At 41.3% G+C, this 23,884-nt stretch overlaps 1 protein-coding gene across 2 annotated transcripts in view; it reads left to right on the forward strand.

Moving 5' to 3' along the window:
- The window catches only part of LOC309545459 (solute carrier family 26 member 10-like), a 107,099-nt gene that overhangs the window by 15,931 nt on the left and 67,284 nt on the right, over window positions 1-23,884 (forward strand). For both annotated transcript variants that reach the window (XM_082244663.1, XM_082244662.1), the window contains exons 2-4: window positions 11,331-11,441; window positions 15,359-15,519; window positions 17,665-17,829. In XM_082244663.1, coding sequence (XP_082100789.1) covers window positions 11,331-11,441; window positions 15,359-15,519; window positions 17,665-17,829 — 437 coding nt within the window. The remainder of the gene's footprint in view (window positions 1-11,330; window positions 11,442-15,358; window positions 15,520-17,664; window positions 17,830-23,884) is intronic.

Below are 23,884 nucleotides of genomic sequence, written 5' to 3' on the forward strand. Positions count from 1 at the left end.
CAAAGTGATCTTTAAACATGTCCACTGAGGCAGTGTACTTTTAAACCGCCCAGAGTATTTCAGCTCGTGTGGGCTGCTCCGGTATCTCCTCTGCCTTCTCCATGTCAGACAGAGGATAGCTTAACCGGTTGCAGATATACTGCGACAGGCTGGCTCCTACAGGCAAATCGGCGTACATGTACGACACTCGCCTGAAGGCAGCTAGGGGCGAGCAAGCGTGCTGCCAGCGGTGCACTTTCGCCCCTGACATCCCCGAGGAAGCCAGTGCATGTGTCAGGCGGCTCCAATTGCCGCCTGACACTGGCGATTTCTCTCTGCTGAGAGAGAAAGACGGTCAGCTGATGTAAACACAGCCGCCCGTCCTTCTCCCTGCAATGATCACAGAGACTATGTGATCCTGCTATATAGGATCGCATGTCTCTGTGATCATCTCACAAGCCCAACCCCCCCACAGTTAGAATCACTCCCCTAGGCTTACGTTTAACCCCTTGATCACCAACAGATTTAACCCCTTCCCTGCCAGTGTCAATATTACAGTAACAGTGCATATTTTTAGCACTGATTACTGTAATAATGTCTGTGGTACCCCCAAAAGTGTCAAAAATGTCAGTTAGGGGTCCGCTCTGTTGCAGTCCTGCAAAAAAACGCAGATCGCCACCATTACTAGTAAAAAAAAAAAAACAATAAAAATGACATAAATCATAAATCTAGTTAGTAGACGCAATAATTTTTGTGCAAACCAAAAAAAAAGGATGTAGATTTCATTTGGGTACGGCATCGCACGACCACACAATTGTCCTTTAAAGTAACGCAGTGCCGAATCGCAAAATAGGGCCTGGTCAGGAAGGGGGCAAATCCTTCCAGGGCTAAAGTGGTTAAAGGTGAATTTTTACTAAACAGATGAAAAAGGGAAAATTGATAATCCCAACAGAGTCACAATGGTAGATAGAGAGATATGGCTATAGCACAGAACAATATATAACAGAGAATGGACCTATTGCTAACAGGTACTTCCCAGTGGCGATTTCCCAGTAAAGGCACTATATAATAGCACAGCACGGTACCATCTATGAGACACTCAGGGAAACTCTAAATGAATAGTAAAGTTCATATAACTACTTGCATTTCTCTTGGGGCAACACCTCTCTCACAAGGAGGTAGACTGTTTCTGATAGTCCAGGTAATTGGCTGAAGGGTTCCCCTGGACCTGTACCACAGGCAAGTGGCATAAAGGGTCTCTGGTCTAGAGAGTGTATGTTAGTGCAAGATCACCTCACTGGAAGCTAGAGACAATTGAAGCATTGCTCTCTGCAGCAACTGGGTCTTCTCTGATGCTGCATGCTGTTGTGTCCCAAACTCCCTGTCCACATGCCGAATAGAGCAGTGGAGGACCAAACACCTGGAGACAGATCTCATGTCCAGTCACCTATGTTTTATCAGGCACAGTCTCTGTGGACTGAGAAGAGTGGGAATCCAGGAAGCTTACATTTCTTGGGTGTGGCCAGGAGCCCAGGTTCTTGGGAGTCTACTGGATTGTGGAGGAAGTAAAGGAGATGGCACTCACTCACTTTTTTTCTGACTCATGGCTCAGGACATTGAGCTTGAATCTTCTTGCTTTTTCCTCGTACACCCTTCATCAGCATAGTTCCCAAAATACAGTATCTCTTGAAAACAGTTCAGAAATTCTTCTTCTTTTTTGTCCAATGACCTATGGCTCAGTTTAATAATTATACATTTCCTTTAATTACTTCAATTCTTGCAAGAGGAAATTAAACACTTGAGCAAAATAAAATAAAACTCTTGTGCACGAAAGAAGATCATTAAGACACACCCTTAACAGCTTGGTGACCTATTTGGTGGTCCCAAACCAAACGTAAAAAGATCAGTGATGTAGTTTGCTTTAGAAAAGTCTGTTTGTTACAGGAAATTAATGTGGAATTTGAGATTTTATATTCTTCGAAGGTTTGTGTAAAAGCAGTAATTTAAGATTGACAGATTATTTTAAGACATTAAATTTCCCAGAAACTGCAATGTCTCAAGCTAGTTATATATCCTTAATAGGTTGAATTGTGCATGTTTCCTACAGCGAGTCAAACAAAAATACTTATGTTCATATATTCATTCACCTACTTTCAAACCACTTTATCTGACAACAGGCTATAGTTCTTCCTGGAGAATTCCAAAGTGTTGCTGGGTTAGCTTGGCAAAAATGTTCCCACCAGCTTGGTATAGCTTCCTAACTTGATCCTTTGGGTTTGTAAAGCCAATTGACTCTAGTCTAAGAATCTCTGTTAAAGTTACTTAACACCATCCATAGTAACTAATATCCACTTTTGCTCATGCACCCTAATTGTTTTGGTCGTCACAAGATTTGAAATAATAAGCATATATTTTTCCCTATCCAGCACCCACTAGAACCCTGTACATTAATATATTAGATCATATTTTCCAAGGAATTACGTTTGGTACATATTTTGTATATTTATTCTTATATTCCAAGAAGTTATGTTTTATTGGCTAGCTAGGTGGTGGACTAGGGAGGGACCGTTAACTTTCAACAAATTTCTTGGATGGACTCTGCTTTTTCAGGAGATCTAGGATGGTATAGGACTCCATTATATATGCTGTTAATGACTGGGGTTGCTGGTTGCATCTGTGGGCAAAAATACATACAGTATCTCACAAAAGTGAGTACACACACCCCTCACATTTTTCTAAATATTTTATTATATCTTTTCATGTGACAACACTGAAGAAATTACACTTTGCCACAATGTAAAGTAGTGAGTAACCAGCTTGTATAACAGTGTAAATTTGCTGTCCCCTCAAAATAACTCAACACACAGCTATTAATGTCTAAACCGCTGGCAACAAAAGTGAGTACAACCCAAAGTCTCAATATTTTGTGTGACCACCATTATTTTTCAGCACTGCCTTAACCCTCTTAGGCATGGAGTTCAGCAGAGCTTCACAGGTTACCACTGGAGTCCTCTTCCACTCCTCCATAATGACATCACGGAGCTGGTGGGTTTTCAGATCTTTAGAGAGTTCTTTGCCATGAGGTGCCATGTTGATCTTCCAGTGACCAGTGAGAGAGAGTTAGAGCAATAACACCAAATCCTGCTCCCCATTCACACCTGAGACCTTGTAACTCTAACGAGTCACATAACACCGGGGAGGGAAAATGGCTTATTGGGCCCAATTTGGACATTTTGACTTAGGGGTGTACTCACATTTGTTGCCAGCGGTTTAGACATTAATGGCTGTGTATTGAGTTATTTTGAGGGGACAGCAAATTTTCACTGTTATACAAGCTGTACACTCACTACATTGTAGCAAAGTGTCATCTCTTCTGTGTTGTCACATGAAAAGATATAATACAATATTTACAAAAATGTGGGGGGTGTACTCACTTATATGAGATACTGTGTATATATATATATATATATATATATATATATATATATATATATATATATATGTGTGTATATATATATATATATATATATATATATATATATATATATATATGCACACTATATTGTCAAAAGTATTGGGACTCCTTCCTTTACACGCTAATGAAGTTTAATAGCATCCCAGTCTTAGTCTGTAGGGTTCAATATTGAGTTGGCCCACCCTTTGCAGCTATAACATCTTCAGTTCTTCTGGGAAGGCTGTCCACAAGGTTTAGGAGTGTTTGACCATTCTTCCAGAAGCACATTTGTGAGGTCAGGCACTGATGTTGGACAAGACCTGGCTTGCAGTCTCTGCTCTAATTCATCCCAAAGGTGTTCTATCAGGTTGAGGTCAGGACTCTGTGCAGGCCAGTCAATTTCCTCCACCACAAACTCGCTCATCCAAGTCTTTATGGACCTTGATAAGTTCACCTTGCTTTCTGCATTGGTCCAAATCATTTGGTGGAGGGGGGGATTATGGTTTAGGGTTTTGTTTCAGGGGTTGGGTTTGGGCCCTTAGTTTTAGTGAAGAGAACTCTTAAGGCATCAGCATACCAAGACATTTTGGACAATTGTATGTTCCCAACTTTGAGGGAACAGTTTGGGGATGGCCTCTTCCTGTTCCGACATTACTGTGCACCAGTGCACAAAGCAATATCCATAATGACATGGATGAGCAAGTTTGGGGTGGACGAAGTTGACTGGCCCGCACAGGGTTTTGACCTCGATCCGCTAGAACAGCATTGGGAATTAGAGAGGAGACTGTGAGCCAGGCCTTCTCATCCAATATCAGTGCCTGACTTCAAACATTCCCAAAGACACACACCTAAACCTTGTGGACATCCTTCCCAGAATAGTTGAAGCTGTTATATCTGCAAAGGGTGGGCCAACTCAATATTGAACCCTACAGACTAAGACTGGGATGCCAATCATGTTCATGTGCGTGTAAAGGCAGGCATCCCAATACTTTTGACAATATAGTGTACTGTATATATACAGTGGGTATAGAAAAGAATCACCCATTTAAAATCATCACATTTTGTTGCTTTGCAGCTTGAAATGAAGACAGACACAATTTTTGTTTTATCCATCTGTCTTTACTAGTGCAACCTATACCATCCACGTGAAAGATTATAACACCAACATGTCAGAAAAAAATAAAAAACATTCAAAAACAGAAGCACTGAGTTGGACAAAGGATCACCCATTTTATGTCAGTATTTTGTTGGACCACCCTATGGTTCAATTACAGCCTTTATTGGGCTATGTCTCTACTAACTTTGCACATCTAGACTTTGCAATATTTGCCTACTCTTCTTTGCAGAACTGTTGGGTTTGCAGAAGTTCAGTTACATTTGGTGGTGACCGTTTGTGGACTGCAGTCTTCAAGTCATTCCACGGATTTGCAGTTTAAGTCTGGGCTCTGACTAAGCCATGCAAGGACATTTTCCTTGTTCTCCTTCAACTACTGTGTGGTCATTTTTTGCTGTATGCTTGGGTTTTGTCATGTTGGAAGGTAAACCTTCTTTCCATTGACAATTTTCTGGCAGAGGGCAGCAGATTTTCCTCAAGAATTTGATGGTATTCTGCCCCATCCATGTTTCCTTCTATCCTGACAAGTGCTCCAGTCCCTGCTACAGAGAAACATCCCCATAACAGGATATTACCACCTGCATGCTTTACGGTAGGAATGGTGTTATTTGGATAGTGAGCTGTATTGGATTTCTGCCAAACATATTTTTTGGTGTTGGGCCAAATCATTCAATTTTAGTCTCATCTAACCATAACACATTTTTCCATGTGTAGCCTTAGAATCTTCAAGGTGCATTTAAGGTGCTCAGATAAGACTAAAACTGAATTATTTGGCCGCAACACCAAATTGTATGTCTGGCCGAAATCCAATACAGCTCACCATCCAAATCATTAATTACTAATAAATTGAGGCCATTCTACTACATGTTTTAGGTAAAAAAAATCCCAATAAGCGTATATTGGTTGATTTTACTTTATAGCATCTACAAACTATTGGAAATATTTATGGAATTTTTATTTTTTATGCTAGTAATGCCGACAATCAGTGACTTACAGGGGGACTGCTATTTTGGGTGGACATTCTGATAATAACTGACACTTTTGACACTTTGCTTGTGACCAGTGAAACTAATACATTGATCAGTGCTAAAAAATATGCACTGTCACTGTATTAACGAAGGGAAGGGGTTAACATCTAGGGTGGTCAAGGGGTTAACTGTATGCCTAGTCAGTGTTGATGTGTTAACTGTGTGCTGCTTTTACTAGGGGAAGTAATGGATTCTAGTCCCTGCTTTGCAGGAACACAGAATCCATCCATTCCCCCCTGTCAGAACAGAGATATGCATTGTTTACATAAGAATATCTCATTTCTCTGTGTATTGCCGACGACTGGCTGGTGTCAGACTACACTAATGGCGCTTTTCCACTGCATGAAACCGAACGGTTTGGCTCGCTTTTGTGCTTTTCCACTGCTGGTACCGCATGGTACTGTGTAGGAACGGTTCGGTACGGTACGGCGGCGCTTTTCCACTGCATGGAACCGAACTGTACGGCTCTCAAAAAGAGTACCACCTCGATTGTGGTTCCAACAGGTAGCATACCCGGTACCATATCCCACAATCCTTTGCATGCAGTCACTACTAACCACTGATTGGTCAGAGAATCGTTGTTATCCCACCCACTTAACTTTAGTACTACTTTAGTGGAAAAGCAAACCATACCTTACCGTACCGAACCGTTCCAAAACCGTACCATGCGGTACCAGCAGTGGAAAAGCAAACCGGGCCAAGCAGGGCCGAGTAGAGCCGAGCCGGTACTTGCAGTGGAAAAGTGCCATGAGTGCGTCGCACTCGCAGACCGGCTTCTGCTGTAAATTATCACAGCAGAAGAAGCCTGGCGCCCCCTGCAGGTGGAAGTCTGAAATAACATATATATATATATATATATATATATATATATATACACGATCCGGTGCACAGCTGCCGCCCTGTGGCAGGAAAACTGCAACGGGCGGTGTTGAAATACTTCACTCTGGGCCACTAAAACCCAGTCTTCCTCTGCTAGGGCTTGAGAACACAGAAGGGTTCAATATTTGCATACCGGAATGCACTGCTTTAAAAGCTCCCAGGTCACTGTACAGAACATTAGAATGATTTGCAGATACTTGAAGGTCACTGCTATACAAAGTATGTCTATACAGTATACACTGTGTGTAATTGCTTGAAATTGTTTTAATAAACCACAGGTTTGCTTTAATGTCCATACCTGGATAGTGTCAGAATCCTTATGTGTTTCCCCCAATAAAAGACCTTGCTGATTCCCTTAACAAATTTAAAGGGCAGATTCCTACAATAGAAGTTGTTTTAAACTCACCCCTCCAGTGGCCAATGTCTACTTCCTTTCTATCAGTGCTACAGTCTCTGCCAGACTCTTTGTCATTCAACATGTCCAGAAGTGTCCTACGAGTGTTCCAGGTGTGGCACTCCAGCCTGAGTCTTTTCATAATTTTTGGGTAAGCCCTTCTGTCATGTATATTCTGGTCTAGCCTAAGTACGTAGACTTTGGATTCTAATCTCATTTATGTGTATTAGCACACCTGCGTTTCTAGACTGTGGGCAGTTTTCTGTCCTTGCTCTACTCTTGTCATCTGGGCCCTTTACCCTAGGATTTCCCAAAACCCCTATTATGATCAGCAGTTCGATGCTGTTCTAATATTCCATATTCGGGCTCACGCTAAATGTAGCTCATGTAAAGTGCTGGCAACCAAAGCTAATTACAAAATCCTCACAGTAGTGCATGGTACCTGCTAGGATCACCCATTATGCACCCCTCTGTTTCAGGGGATGTGGCCTGCTGGGGATATTTTATCTTATGTGGTGGACATGTCCTGTGGTTTACCCACTCTGGGTAGAGGTGAAATTATTTAGCTCTAGGATATGCTCCCATCCCAAATACATGCTCCTGAATATGAGACTGCCTGATTTTTTTTAAGTTCCAGTTCCATCTAATGGTTTATGCTCTCTTATGCTAAACATACTAACGATAAGGTAAAAAACAGCTACTCTTTCCATTGCCAAACCAGATCTAGAATTACTCAAGTCATGACACATGTAAAAACTAAAGCTAGAATCTCTGTTTAAATCATGGGTGTCCAACCTTTTGGCCTCTCTGGGCCACATTGAGTGTAGAGAAATTTTCTCGGGCCGCATATAAAATATATACTATATTTAAGGTAAGTAATAAAATGCCGCCGCGCCTCCTGCACTAATTTAACAAAACTAGGAGGATGATCAAATGAAATGGAATCAGTATACAGAGATTTACTTCTTCTGAGAGACAATAAAGGAACACTCTAACCACCATGACCACTTCAATGATTTGAAGTGGTCATGGTGGTAGGAGTCAGAAACACTGCACATGCTTGCCTCCTCTCCCCTCTGAGGCAGCCTCTGCCTACCATTAGTTGGAAGATGCTGTTGCTGTGCCCCTGACCTGACTTCCTTCCTCCCCAGCAAAAATAATTGCCAGGGAGCAGTGGGCCGCATTGCCTGCTGTTCCGGGCCGCAGGTTGGACATGCCTGGTTTAAATGAACAAATATTTACCGACATTGTACTACTGGTCTGCACACTTTCTTCCTCCTGATTTTGATACAGAACTGTAGGCCCTGAAGTTTCAATGGCTCATTTCCTTTCCCTCCTTTTTCCTTATTCCTCTGTTCCACTGTCTTTCTTCCCTCCTCTCTCCTCTTTCTTTTTTTTTGGGATGTAATATGTTCTGAGCTATGAGAATTGAATTTACCTTCATTTCGGACTGCTAAGCCGTGTTTTAACCATATGTTGTATTCATATTATCATTTTTTTTATCCATCACAGATCTTTTATGGAGAGGTACTCCTAAACTTTGAATGGTTTCCTTGTTAATACATAATGTTTAATATATTACTTTCATGTGCATACTACATATGGGTGTATAAAACCATTGAAAGGAAAGCCATTCTGTCTTTGCACAGATAGTCATTGGGTGGTATATGCAGGGAGGTTTGGGTCTTCCCATATGGAGTTCAGTGGTGATGTTTTATTCATTTCCTGTGACTATGTTGCCCAACTGGACAAGGTGGGGGAAATCCAGGAACTGACTTTCTGATGAATACAAAACCACCTCTCATTGAAGCCCATCATTTGCAAAACAGCATTGTACTTTATATGCGTAATAGGTGGAAGAAGAGGTACAATGTAGGTTGTGTTGTTTTCTCTGATGGGGAGAACTTCTGTATGGAACATGTGAAAAAAAAAAAGCCTGGTCATTTGTGGTGTTGTTATCAATTCTACTACTTAGCCTGAAGTGTTATTGTTACTGATGCTTACTAATTTGAGTATTGTTCCTAGCTGTATCTGCCTTGTAGAAGTGCAGGAAACATGCTATTCCAGACTTCACAAGGGTACAGATCTAGGAGCCATTTATTATGAAAAATGGTGCAAATATATCCTGTATTGATACTGAGCACACCCCATATGTTTCCTTGGCAAAGTTGACAGACATGCAGTTGCCTGCTTGTGAATGTGTTTCCTGCCCAGACACCTCATTATGAATTATTGGTGATGGTAGGAAAGAGGAAGAGTAAAATAAAGGGATGTTGTGGCTGCTTGCTGTTGCTGCTTCCAATTATGTTTATCCTAAAGAAGATGAGAGTTATCACTTTGCTATTAGAACCATGGTGGGTAGCTGGTACAGGAAAAGCAGCAGCAAGAGGAGATGATGGAAATATTTATTTGGGCTTTGAAGTGGAAACCAAAGTGATGATACCTTACAAATTGTGGAAAATCTTGGCCTTGTTGTCCAAAGAATAAAATGGTAGCATTGTATGTGTTGTCTGAGAGACACAATTCTCAAATGTGTGTTTGAAGAACCAAACAGAAGCTCCTGACTACATGTGTATGATAATGGATATATTATTGAGCAATTGCCACATATAATCTCACACAAACAGACTTGACAACTTTAGAGGAACTTCTGCCTCATGATGATTGTGTCTCTTTTGTTGTTTCAGCTTTTTCAGCTTCACCACTCTTTTTTTCTCATGTCCTCTCTTTGTCCTCCTGAGCCAGTTCCCATATGCTACACTTTTCTATAATATCATGATCATCACCACCTGACACAAAGTCAGACCCAGACACAATATACAAATATGTAAAAGTAGGTATATGGCTTCTTGACTGTCCTTACTTTTTCCACCCCTAGAATTGCTATGGGTACCACCAGGGCTGCTGTTAGAAATCGCGGGGCCCCATACAGACGACCTGGCAGGGCCCCCCAAGAAAATATTAAAGATATATTTAGCTAAAATTACAACAAAATCACTATTATCAGACACAAATATAACATAACTCGCATAATTCCTGCTAAATCTGAAAAAAAAAAAACTATCTTAGGCCCCTTTCACACATACGGTCCATTCAGTTCATCAGTTCAGTCACATCAAAATGTATCAGTTTTTCATCCGTTTTTGCATCAGTTTTTATCCGTTTTTTCAAATTTTTCATCCGTTTTTTTTATATTAACTACCAATGCAAAAACAGATGAAAACGGACCCTTTGTCCGTTTACATCCGTTTTTTTGACGGATGAAAAATAGGACATTCATCTGTTCCAAAAAACAGACATTCACGGAAGTGGGTGAAAACTGATGTTAACGGATGATCATCCGTTGTCATCCGTTTTTACATAGAGAAGCATTGATGTCCGTTTTTTCATCCGTCAACGGATGGATGAAAAACGGACAAATGGACCGTATGTGTGAAAGGGGCCTTAAGTGCCGGTTCACATTTATGCGATGCGGGAACGCTGCGAATATACAGCGTGTTCCCGCATCGCATCCGCACAACAGGCAGTTCACACTGCCATATGCGATACGCTAGGGGTGTCAATTCAAAGTTAACGACACCCCCAGATCAGATCGCATATCGTAGTGCGATCTGAAAGTTCGCACAGAATCGGATCGCACTAGTGTGAACCACCATGCGATCCGATTCTGCTGCGGACCAAAAAAAGGGTCCTGTGCGTGTTTCAGTGCGATTGCGGTGCGAATTCAGCCATACAAACTATATGGCTGAATTTGCACCGCACAGACATTGCATGTAATTTTAGGAGCAGTGCGCTCTGAATTACATGTTATCTCTGTCATCGCACAAATGTGAACCTGCACTAAATAAAAACGAAGATGAGATGAGAAAAATATGCAGGCTGGGTAGTTGGAGCTCAGGGATCAGAGAGACAGAGAGGGAGAAACAAAGTTACAAATAAACTCCTGAGCAGAGATAACAGAGCCAGTGCTGAGAGGGGGGCCCACACAAGGAGGGGATTCGTGAGGGAGGGCTGCCTCTTTCTCAACAGATAAAAGCTGATAGCAGGGAGAGAGACAGATCAGATTCAGGTGCTGGAGGAAGATTTCTGTATTTGTTGTCCATCACTAATCCCCCTCTCTGTGTGGGCCCCCCTGTGTGCTCGGGCCCCCTACAAGAGGGCTGGTGGTCCCCCCCTATCAACGGCCCTGGGTACCACAATCACCACCATTGCTAACACCTCACCACCACCATTCAGTATTTTTAAATCAATGTTTTTAGCCATGTGGCTTATTGTGCATTACAGTTTATTCCTATAGGTTTTTGTAATGTGAAAAAAACAGCTAAAAAAAAGAGCAAAGACCTCTTGCAACACCTTTCTAACAAATTGTTCTTGGAATTACATTTTGTGACTATTTTGCATACCAAATATATCATTAATAAAAATAAAATTGCTGGACTAAACTTCAAGCAAGCCTAAATCCATGTCATTTATTTGCATTAGGGATGGCCTTCGCGTTACTAACTTCAGTGGCTCCAGTTTATGGACTCTACACGTCTTTCTTTCCTGTTGTCCTCTACATGTTACTTGGAACTGGACATCATGTTTCTACTGGTAAGAATATCAAATACATCAGTCAAATATTACATTTCAAGGTGTAAAATAATTTCATGTGTTTTGGTCTGTGATTCTAACCCTTGGTGGGGGGAAAAATACCTGTTTTCAATTAGATTTTGTTATACCGAAAACTGGCAGGATTTTTCAAAGTACAACATCTCATTTGGGAAATTTAAAATTTAAAAATTTGAAGCGGAATTTTAAACCTGTAGCTTAATTAAAAGCTGTTCAGGGACAAACGCTGAATTTTATTCTAGAGTTTTACAACATAGTTGCACCCCAACAGTTGTCATTTGAAAAAACTGCTAACACTACATTTCATATACAACTTTATTTTTGGGGGGCTTTCTAGAAAGAATGCATAACTTTGAGGAGTTTTCCATCTAGCTTTCAAATCTTCTCCTTCTACCTGTAAAAATGATAGAAAATGTGCAAATTGCAACAACTCATAGTAATCCATTATAGAATCAACACTTAAATAAAACTACAATCAGTTAATCAAATGGGAGCAAGACCTCAACACTGCCTACTCAGCTTCCCAATGGAAACGAGCACTCAAATCAGCTTACAATGCCACGCTTAGTGCTACACTCTGGGAGCTAACCCAGAAGATAACATTAAGGTGGTACCTTACACCTGCCAAGATCGCCAGGTACCATGGTAGCTCTTCTTCCGCATGCCTGAGAGGATGCGACCAGGAAGGGTCACTTAAATACTTACTGTGGGATTGTCCTTTTATAGTAGTAGTTTGGACAGAAATATTCGCACTGATCACCTCAGTCATAGGACAACAGATCACACCCACCCCAGAGTTGGCCTTACTGAACCTAAATATAGACAGCATCCCTACACGTGTACGCAAAGTAGTTATCAACATCTTACTTGAAGCCAGGATTTCCATCACCAGAAGGTGAAAATTAACCACCCCTCCAAATCTGTTGGAGATAATTGAAACAACTCAGCTACACTACACCTATGAACTCCTTATGACAACCAATCACAAGCAATATGTTCAAGAAAAACGCACATGGTATACTTGGTTGGCCCAAATGGTATGATCTACCTTTTTATGATATCACCCGCCTAATGCAAGTTGTACACGAAATGCGACAAGTGTTATTGCTCTGTTTTGCTATAATGATGTTTGAACCTGAAGTGTTCTTTTTGCTCTTTGTTTGTTTTGTTTTTTGCTTTTGTATTTTACATACTGTAAGAGTCCATTCACACTGCCGCGACTTATGAGGCGACTTGTGTGCCCTCAAGTCGCCCCAAGTCGCTTGACATAACAAAAGCAATGTTAATCAATGAGTGCTGTCTTAATTGGCACTACTGAAGTCGCTCCGACTTCTGAAAAGGGTCCTGTACTACTTTGAGGCGACCTGTGATCCGACTTGTCCCATAGACTTCAATGGGAGTCGCCTCCTTATCTTATTTGAAGCGACTTGTGATCTGACTTTCCATTAAAATGGTCCTGAACCAGAAAAAAAGATCATTGTTCTTAGAATTTTTAGTACCACAGGCATAGGGCTCCTCTCCACCTGGGCGTTTTTGTTGCAGGCATTTATCGGGCATTTTTGGAGGCAGGCATAACTTTTTTTGGATTTAGTGTCTGGGGGGGGGGGTCTAAAAAGTGTACCTGTGAAGTTTCAGCTCTGTAGCATGTCCAGAACCAGAAAAAAAGATAATTTTTCTTAGAATTTTTAGTAGCACAGGCATAGGGCTCCTCTCCACCTGGGCGTTTTTGTTGCAGGCATTTATCGGGCATTTTTGGAGGCAGGCATGACTTTTTTTGGATTTAGTGTCTGGGGGGTCAAAAAATGCCTGATAAATGCCTGCAACAAAAACGCCCAGGTGGAGAGGAGCCCTATGCCTGTGCTACTAAAAATTATAAGAAAAATTATCTTTTTTTTCTGGTTCTGGACATGCTACAGAGCTGAAACTTCACAGGTACAATTTTTAGACCCCCCCCCCCCCCCCCGACACTAATCCAAAGAAATCTCTTTTTTTTTTTCAATAATTGTCTCTCTATCAAAAACGACAATTTTTAAGAACTTTTTTTTGTGTGATTGAGCATGACCCAGAACCATCATATTATGATTGGCAAAATACAAAGTCGTACAAAGTCGTCTATCATACAAGTCGCGCTGAATACGCGCAAAGTCGCGCTGAAAGTCGCGCTAACAAGTCGCCCCTTATGAGGCAACTTAGAGGTCGCAGCAGTGTGAACCGGCTCTAAAACTCAGTACAAATTATTGAAACAAAAAAATAAAATAAAACTACAATCAAAGAATATGTACTGTATGCCCAAAACTTGTTTCATTTACATTTTGGATAGAGCAGAATGTTTAGAATCTCTGTCTGTTTTAATTGCTGTCTGTTTCCTGGATGAGGAGATTCATCTTCTCTGCTTGTTGTGGTCACCAGAACAAGTGAGGGTAAGTCTTCCAATAGGGATACCTGTTCTGGTAATAACTGTCTGACTTCTCTTCACCTTGTGGAGATTTCCTTTTACTTCCCGGTGAACAGGGAGTGAAGGGGAATCTCAATGAGAAAGAGGCCATAAAACCTTTACTGAGAGGAGTTCTAACCTTTCCCTACATCATGAAAACATAAAAAGAGGTTTTGTCTAAACATTCACTTTAAAGAAACTCGACTAGTTGTGCTGGAATAGTACATGAAAATATGTACAGACACTCATGACCAGGGCTTTTTTTCTCAGACAACAGGTGCAGGTACTCCCCCTTTTCGAGTCACCCCTTGTCTCCGCCCCCTACCCACCTCTGAGCACCGTTACTTGGTTCCACCCCCTACCTAGAGAATACAGAACCAAGTATCATTTTTGGTGCTAAGTAGTTTGTATGAAATCTGCTAAAGGGCAGTAACAATAGACCCCCCTCAGCAACAATAGACCTTCCCTAGCAACAATAGATCTTCCCAGAAACAAGAGATCTATCCCAACAACTTTAGATCCCCACAGCAATAATAGATCCCTCCCAGTAACAATAGATCCCTCCCAGCAACAACAGATCCCTCACAGCAACAAAAGATCCACCAGCAACAAAAGATCCCCAGAAACAATAGATACACTTCAGCTAAATACCCCCAGCAACAATAGATTTCCTTTGCAACAATAGAACCTATCAACAACCATAGATCTCACTAGCAACAATTGATTCCCACACCAACTATAGATCCCTACAGCAACAATAGATTGCCACAGCAACAATATATCCACTTCAGCAACTATAGATCCCCACAGCAACAATAGATCCACTTAGCAACAAAAGATTCTCCCAGCAGCAATAGATCCCTCCCAGCAACTATAGACAACCCCCCAGCAACAATATATCCCCCACAGCAAAATACCCCCAGGAACAATATATCCACGCCAGCAACAATAAATCTCCCAGTATCCAGCATCAATAGACTTCCCGGCAGCAAGCAACTATAGACCCCCCTAAACTGTAGATTTTTCCCATCAACAATTGACCCCCCAGAAACAATAGATCTCCCCCATAAACATCAATAGACCTCCCCAGCAATAATAAATCTACCCGGTGACAATAGAGCCCCCAGCAGCCAGCATCAATAGACCCTCCAGCATACCTTGGCAATATATGCATCTAGTGCTGGAGGTTCCCCCATGTTCCCACTGAGAATAAGCTCTGCTCATAACGAAAGAAGACAGAGCTGCTACCAGACACAAGATCTGAGGGTGGGCAATGGAATTGTATTTGATAAAGCCCATGAAACAGAAGGAAATTGTATAGGAAGGATTCTAGAGGGGTACAAGATTAATTTTGGGGAAGGATTGCCTTCTAATGTCTCCCCTCTGAAGTTGACTATTAAAGAAAATCCAATGGTGTGATTTACATGACACCACTTCCTGAATAAAATAATGCTTTATTTTCCAGGTACCTTTGCTGTGCTAAGCCTGATGACTGGCTCAGTTATTGATGAGCAACTTGTCCAGAATCCTTTGGATAGAAACCTCACTGGGGAGGAGCAGTTGGAGATCTATGCTCAGAGAATAGGCATGGCAGCTGCTATAGCCTTCCTCATGGGACTTATCATGGTAAACACACTTTTCACTCCTAACTGATCATCTGTAGTGGAATATTAGCATATTTAAGGTATTAGGGGGTAGCTGATAATTTATTAATAGTATCCCTTTTGTAGCACAGACCCCAGACTGGGCTAGCTGATTTATCCCAGGTTCCATTCCCTGTGAGGCACATGGCGGCCAGGCACACAGCAATTTACAGTCCCCTAATACAAGAAGCAGGCCATGCATATATTTTGTGCAGGTTAATGCTGATATAACTTTGGTAGGGTGCGGGGAGAACATTGGGATACTCCAAACTTAGCAGAATAAGATAAAATAGCAGAAAAGATAGCGGAGGACACTTCTAACTGTACTATCTCTTCAGGGTGTAGCCACCCTCTTGATCTCAGTGACTAGTGAATTACAGCTCAGGGGAACTCCATTGCGAAGGTAAAACCGGAGCCAGCAAACTGGAATGAGCTCTCCCAAAAGTTAGCAAAGACAGTCTCTGGGATGTTTCAGGCTTGTGCTCACTGTCCCCTGGGTACTCAAATGCTTTCTTGCAGTAGCAGCCAACCTCTGTACTGTGTGCCTCCAGGTCAGATCCACTGTGGACTTCCTGTGACTGCTCTCAGTAACTCTGGACATTGGTCCTTTAGCTCTAGCTGGAGCTGAGATCCAGATGGCCTCTTCTAAACTGCAGCTATCAGCCCCAGAGGGCCACAGCCCTAGAGCTGGGTCTTCTCCCACAGGACAAGGACCCTGCTGTTCCAGGCTCTAGCCTGTTTATTCCTGCCAGGGATTGGCTGAGGCTGTATGAATATTCCTCTTCCACCAACTAAGTTCAGGAACCTACCAGAAACCAGAGGAAAGCAGTCAAACCCACAATCAGCAGAACCCAGAACAGTCAAAAGCAATCGAACATCGCTCCACTGTTACAGGGGAGTCAAAAACAAAATTTGCCCCAACTGTTAGCAACCTAGCTAAGAGGGTGCGAAACTTTGTTGGCACTAATAAATGTACTGTGAGTATGATTATGACAGCTTATGGCCTTCCAAATTCAATTATGTGTGTAGAGTGATAAGGGCAACTGCCCATTGCCCATTGATTCTTTAAGCTGCAATGGGCATCTAAGATATAAGTCACAAGCACAAAAAGAAAGAGTGATCCTCCACAGCAGGGACACAGACAGCAATAAAATTGAGAAGGTTCTACCCCCTTACCACTCTATACTAAACAATTCTTTTAGTTAAATGGTGTCAATGATGAATCTGGCACAGTCGTACATACGGTATATCTATCACACAAATGCCTACAAAACTAGTAGAAAAATATTGAAACCCCTGTCAGATTGTTTGTGATGTCTGCGTTCCTGGCATTTGAAAAGGAATCCTCTCAATTTGAGACCAATGTCTTCAAAAGAGAAAGGGATGAGAATCGGTTGTTACCGGGGAAGGGGAAATCTTTCAATAGGGAGGGACACTTGTTCTTGCATCTAAAAAGGGATTTCCCTTCACATTTTTTGATAACCACCATCTGAGTTAAAAATGAAGGGAAATCTTCCAAATGGGAAGCAGACAAAAAAATCGACAAAAGTTTTAACCATACTCCGCTCTAGAAAAAAACAAGAGCAAAAAAACAAAAAAAAAACAAACAAAAAAAAAAACAAGGTAAAATTCTACTTACTCTCTGCAAATGAAACTCATAGAAAATGTTTGTCTTTTCTATTTCTTTAAAGAAAGAGAAATTTAGACTTTTTTTCTAAATTGGAAATTCTTTTATCTAGCTCTCTCATCACCTCCTCCTATCCTCACCACTGGGACCTCTCAAGAGCCTGTCCCATCCTCTGGAACTCTCTCTAGAGTGATCTGCCTTTAGGCAATCCCTGAAACCTCATCTCTTCGGGGAAGCCTATCCTGCCTCTACCTATCAACTGCATTTTACTTTCCCAAACAGCCCATTCTCCCACAGTTAATACATTTTGTATCACTTGCCCTACCCTTTAGATTGTAAGCTCTCACGAGCACTCCTAGTCCCCTTGTCTTGAATTGTATTTTAACTGTACTGTCTAGTATAGGCTGTCGTAGATGTCCAATATACAGTAGATGAAGGTATGAGAGATGTTAAGTAATTCTATTTCAATAGTGTTCATCAATTTTGGTGTAATCTTTCCAGGTGATCATGTTTGTTCTACAGCTTGGCTTCCTCTCCACGTACTTGTCTGAGCCCATAGTAAAAGCTTTTACCAATGCTGCTGCGTTCCATGTGACCATCTCTCAGATACAAAACATGATGGGGCTCCCTCTTCCACGTCACACTGGACATTTCACCATTTTCAAGGTCAGCCACGAATCTTGTGACAGCACACACAACCACAGTCTGAAACAATAGGAGTTGGAAACATTATGTATCAAATTGAACTGGAGTAAAGCAGATGTATTTATTTTGATTACATATACTATACAGTATATAAACTGTTAACTGCTAGTAATTAGCTAACTGTCTGTGTAAATCATGATTCATATGGGTCAGACTGGTGAAAATCCAAATATCCACCAATAGCTCTCAACCTACCAAGTATTTGCTTCTCCTTTCCCTTAAAATAAGCCTCTCCCGCACCAAGCCTGTGCATGGGCTCCTGGATGTGGGGTTTCCCTATTTATATGACCAATGGTGGCTCTTTATCTAATTATGTCAGTGAGCAAATAAAGGACCCCACAACAGTGCCATCTTATGAGCATTATGGGGCCCCGGACAATGCAGTGCACTGGGGCCCTTCCTACACAATAACCATGAGAATAAAAATGCAAATTATTGATAAAGCAATATTTATTGGTACAGCAGTGCCAGGCTAATGAAAGCTTCCAAGTTGGGCGGCTGGGTCTGGTGAACACACACATGGACGGGAGTCAGACTCGACTGTCCTGTCTGCAGTTGTGGGCTCCCCCTCCATGGCCCAAGTGGCCTTACAGCAGTTCAGGGCCGACAGGCACTTGCCACCTGCTAAGTTCAGCGGTGGGATGCACACAGGAATTGGGACTAATGCTTGACTGGGGCTGGGGCTGGGTCACTGGGCTGTGGGGCCCCTTTGGCAAGTGGGCAAGCATGCCCATTCGGTAAGATGGCCCTGCCCCACAAGGGTTTGAATACTTAAAAAAAAAAAAAAAGGTCAAATTAATGGCTTGCTGTCAGGGACAGTTTTTTGTTTTTGAATTTTTCACACACTTGTTAAAATCAGCATTTTTTATTTTGGACCTCCAGATATATATTTTCTGAAAGCAGAGGCACTGGGGAATATAATGGTAGTTATTGCAATTTTTAATGTGGCACGATATTTGCCGAGCCCTTTCTCAAATGCAAATTTTCAGGAAATATTGCACTAAAATTAATTTTAGTTCACACAAACACAATATAATAACTATTTTTTCAGCAAAATATAATGGGGACAAGCTACAGTACCTGAAACGTTTCATAGGTGACATTTTCAAAGCCTTTACAGGTTGTCAGCTTGGAGTTAACCATGAATTATGACCCTAGAAATGTTTGCAGTGATACCTTACATGTGTTCTGCAATCACTATTTACATACATGTGCTGAATCTACGTATATCAGTTCTGGATATTTTTAACTGATCCATGACAAATGTTCCCATACATGTGTTTAGTGAGATTTGACGTTGTGTGTAAAGATGGCAGCTGCATATCCAATTAACCATGTGGTTTTGGGGGGAAGTGCAACCATGTCTTGCTGACATCACTCACAAAACAACCTGTGAGTGGTCAGCAGGAATATTTACATCCTGTGGGTGGTCAGCAGGAATATTTACATCCTGTGGGTGGTCAGCAGGAATATTTACATTCTGTGGGTGGTCAGCAGGAATATTTACATCCTGTAGGTGGTCTCTGGTCTACAGGACTATAAACAGAGTCTCTAGCATAGGGGAAAAATAGGTTTGTTTTTTGGAGCTGTGGAAGGAAAGCATGCAGCAAAAAAAACCTCCTCACTGTCTTGTTCCAGATATCGAGTGCAAGCTGATGCCAGAATGAAGTATTATTTGACCTTTCTGTAGGATATTGGGAATAGGAGTGTATGTTTGAGTCTTGTTAATGTTTATGGTAACTTTTTATGTGTAAAAAGTTTTATGTATTTTGATGTCCAGTAAAAAAAAAATGTATGCATTTTATCAAAACTGCTCTTGGTGTGTCTGTTAATTTTAAATATTCACTAGATATTATTATTATTATTATTTTATACAGGATTTATATAGCGCCAACAGTTTGCGCAGCGCTTTACAATGTGAGGGAAGACAATACAGTTACAATACAATTCAAAACAGGAGGAACTAGAGGTCAAGTGAAACAAAAGTCAATAACCGTGGGGGATGGGTTGATGGAGAAAATGGAGGTATATTTGTTAGGTGTGGGTAGGATAGGCTTCTCTGAAAAGGAGGGTTTTCAGAGATTGCCTAAAAGCTAATAGAGTAGGAGATAATCGTACAGGTAAGGGTAAGGAGTTCCATAGGATTGGAGAGGCTCTGGAAAAGTCCTGGAGGCGAGCATGTGAGGAGGTGACGAGGGAGCTAGATATTGCAGTGGCTGTCCCGTATACCTTCATTATAATTTTTTTTGCTCGCACCTTTGATACACTACGTGAGCTTTTGCATTTGCGTGCATGCTTGGGGGACAGGGAAGCTTTGGAAGTCTTTTTTTGTTTTAATTGAATTTCTTTTATTTTTTTTTAAATGTTTTTCTATATCCACTTGACCTCTGGAAGATTTACCCATCTTCATGGCCAGGCCATTTTTTGCCATATGGCACTGCTTTACCTAACTTAACTAAAAATTGAGCAGTCGTGCAACACTGTACCCAAATAACGTGTATGTCCTTTTCCCCCACAAATAGAGCGTTTCTTTTGGTGGTATTTGATCACCTCTGCGTTTTTTTATTTTTTGCGCTGTAAAAAAAAAGACTGACAACTTTGAAAAAAAAACAATATTTTTACTTTCTTCTATAAAACATACAATAAAAAAATGGAAAAATTCTAATTTCTTCATCAATTTAGGCCAATATGTATTCTGCTACATATTTTAGGTAACAAAAATCCCAATAAGCATATATTGTTTGATTTGCGCAAAAGTTTTAGCGTCTACAAACTATGGGATATTTTTATTTGTTTTTATTTTCTAGTAATGGCGGCAATCAGCGGCTTATCCCGGGAATGTGATATTGCGGCGGACTTACTGACACTAACTGACACTTTTTTTGGAGACCAGTGACACTAATACAGTGATCAGTGCTAAAAAATATGCACTGTCACTGTACTAATGGCACTGCCTGGGAAGGGGTTAACATCAAAGGTGATCAAAGGGCTAACTGTGTGCCTGACCAGTGTTTTTCTAAACTGTGGGAGGTGCTTTTACTAGGGGAAGACATGGATCCTAGTTCCTGCTTTGCAGAGACACAAAACCCATGTCTTCCCTCCTGTTAGAATGACAATCTGCCTTGTTTACATAGGCGGATTGCCATTCTGTGTCTCTACAAGTTGATCGGCAGGTGCCGGTGGACATCGAGTACGCTGTACTTGCCGATTGGCTCCCACTGTGTCATGGTTGTTTTATGTTTAATTACCGTAGTCACAGAGGAGATTGGGGAACAGATGTTCTTCAATCTTCTGTATATCCTTTATATCTAGTTATCCCAGATGTTTTCTACAGTTCTAGACTCCGAAGAGGAATAGGAAAACCTGAGAACCATTGCGAGCAGCTTCAGGGCTTGGGGGGATGGCCCTTTTTACCACAGTAAAAGAGATAGGGTGGCTGTAGAGCCACCCGGGTCACTTTAACTAAACATCTGATCACGGGATGTTAAAAATGATACCAACCTTGTTTTAACCATTTCAATCCAAATCGCTTTTATATGTTCTATGGATGTGAAGAGGTTAGTGTATTCCCATCCAAAGCCAGGGGGATGCAGAGAAGAGTTAGAGACCCAGTGAGGCTTCAAAGCTCTATTGAAAGATTTACCCACATTTCGTACCCTAATGACAACATTTTACTGAACAGGAAGAGAGATAAACTCTATAACAGCAACACAGACAGACATAAACTCTTTTTTCTTCATTAGAGTAAAGCTGGCCATACACTGATTAAATGTGTCAGGTTCAGCAGGGACCGGCTGAATGTGGCCTTCCCTGTATGACAGAAGTCGATCATTTGATCAACTACTGTTGAAAGGACATGCTGGAAAAGGTTGATTAATGGCTACAGATAATCGGCTAATCAGTGTATTCTGACAGTGGAGGGTCTTGCTATCAGACTACAATTTCCCAGCAGAGGGATTCCATCATCCACCTTGTTTGTGTGGATGGAGATATCTGTCAGGATTTTTTTTGTTCCTCTGGCTGAATGAAAAAAAAAAAAAACTAACTGTCTCTAGCCTGTTTTAGAGAAGCCTACAACCTCTAACAGATATTTTTTGTGTCTATGTCTCTGTTGCAGTTTTTCCCTTACTACCCATCTTTTAAAACTACTGTCACGACAGGAAGTGAAAAACATAAATTTCTGTTATGGACTCTGGAGAGCTTGAAATACTTAACAGGCCTTCTCTGCTCTATCCAAATGCTAAAATGTGCTTTGGTTAGATACAGTGGCTTGAGAAGGTATTCGGCCCCCTTGAACTTTGCGACCTTTTGCCACATTTCAGGCTTCAAACATGAAGATATAAAACTGTAATTTTTTGTGAAGAATCACCAACAAGTGGGACACAATCATGAAGTGGAATGAAATTTATTGGATATTTCAAACTTTTTTAACAAATAAAAAACTGAAAAATTGGGCGTGCAAAATTATTCAGCCCCTTTACTTTCAGTGCAGCAAACTCTCTCCAGAAGTTCAGTGAGGATCTCTGAATGATCCAATGTTGACCTAAATGACTAATGGTGATAAATAGAATCCACCTGTGTGTAATCAAGTCTCCGAGAGAATCATGAAGAACAAGGAACACACCAGGCAGGTCCGAGATACTGTTGTGGAGAAGTTTAAAGCTGGATTTGGATACAAAAAGATTTCCCAAGCTTTAAACATCCCAAGGAGCACTGTGCAAGCGATAATATTGAAATGGAAGGAGTATCAGACCACTGCAAATCTACGAAGACCTGGCCGTCCCTCTAAACTTTCAGCTCATACAAGGAGAAGACTGATCAGAGATGCAGCCAAGAGGCCCATGATCATTTTGGATGAACTGCAGAGATCTACAGCTGAGGTCGGAGACTCTGTCCATAGGACAACAATCAGTCGTATACTGCACAAATCTGGCCTTTATGGAAGAGTGGCAAGAAGAAAGCCATTTCTTAAAGATATCCATAAAAAGTGTCGTTTTAAGTTTGCCACAAGCCACCTGGGAGAGACACCAAACATATGGAAGAAGGTGCTCTGGTCAGATGAAACCAAAATCGAACTTTTTGGCAACAATGCAAAACGTTATGTTTGGCGTAAAAGCAACACAGCTCATCACCCTGAACACACCATCCCCACTGTCAAACATGGTGGTGGCAGCATCATGGATTGGGCCTGCTTTTCTTCAGCAGGGACAGCGAAGATGGTTAAAATTGATGGGAAGATGGATGGAGCCAAATACAGGACCATTCTGGAAGAAAACCTGATGGAGTGTGCAAAAGACCTGAGACTGGGACGGAGATTTGTCTTCCAACAAGACAATGATCCAAAACATAAAGCAAAATCTACAATGGAATGGTTCACAAATAAACATATCCAGGTGTTAGAATGGCCAAGTCAAAGTCCAGACCTGAATCCAATTGAGTATCTGTGGAAAGAACTGAAAACTGCTGTTCACAAACGCTCTCCATCCAACCTCGCTGAGCTTGAGCTGTTTTGCAAGGAGGAATGGGCAAACATTTCAGTCTCCCGATGTGCAAAACTGATAGAGACATACCCCAAGTGACTTACAGCTGTAATCGCAGCAAAAGGTGGCTCTACAAAGTATTAACTTAAGGGGGCTGAATAATTTTCCACGCCCAATTTTTCAGTTTTTTATTTGTTAAAAAAGTTTGAAATATCCAATAAATTTCGTTCCACTTCATGATTGTGTCCCACTTGTTGATTCTATTTTGATTCTGATTTTATATCTTTATGTTTGAAGCCTGAAATGTGGCAAAAGGTCACATAGTTCAAGGGGGCCGAATACTTTCGCAAGGCATTGTATACACTTTAAGAGGTAAATATCTTGGAAACTATAAATACGCTGCCCTGGGAAACAGGTGAAACGGGAAGATGTAGTGGATTGCTGGTGATGTGAATTTCTATTTATTTGCTTAGAATTACCATAGGAGTTTATTTTTCAGATACAGATTCTATTTAATAACCAAAAGCTCAGCATCT

Source organism: Pelophylax lessonae (assembly GCF_965119305.1).
Source record: "Pelophylax lessonae genome assembly, chromosome: 2".
Taxonomy (NCBI): domain Eukaryota; kingdom Metazoa; phylum Chordata; class Amphibia; order Anura; family Ranidae; genus Pelophylax; species Pelophylax lessonae.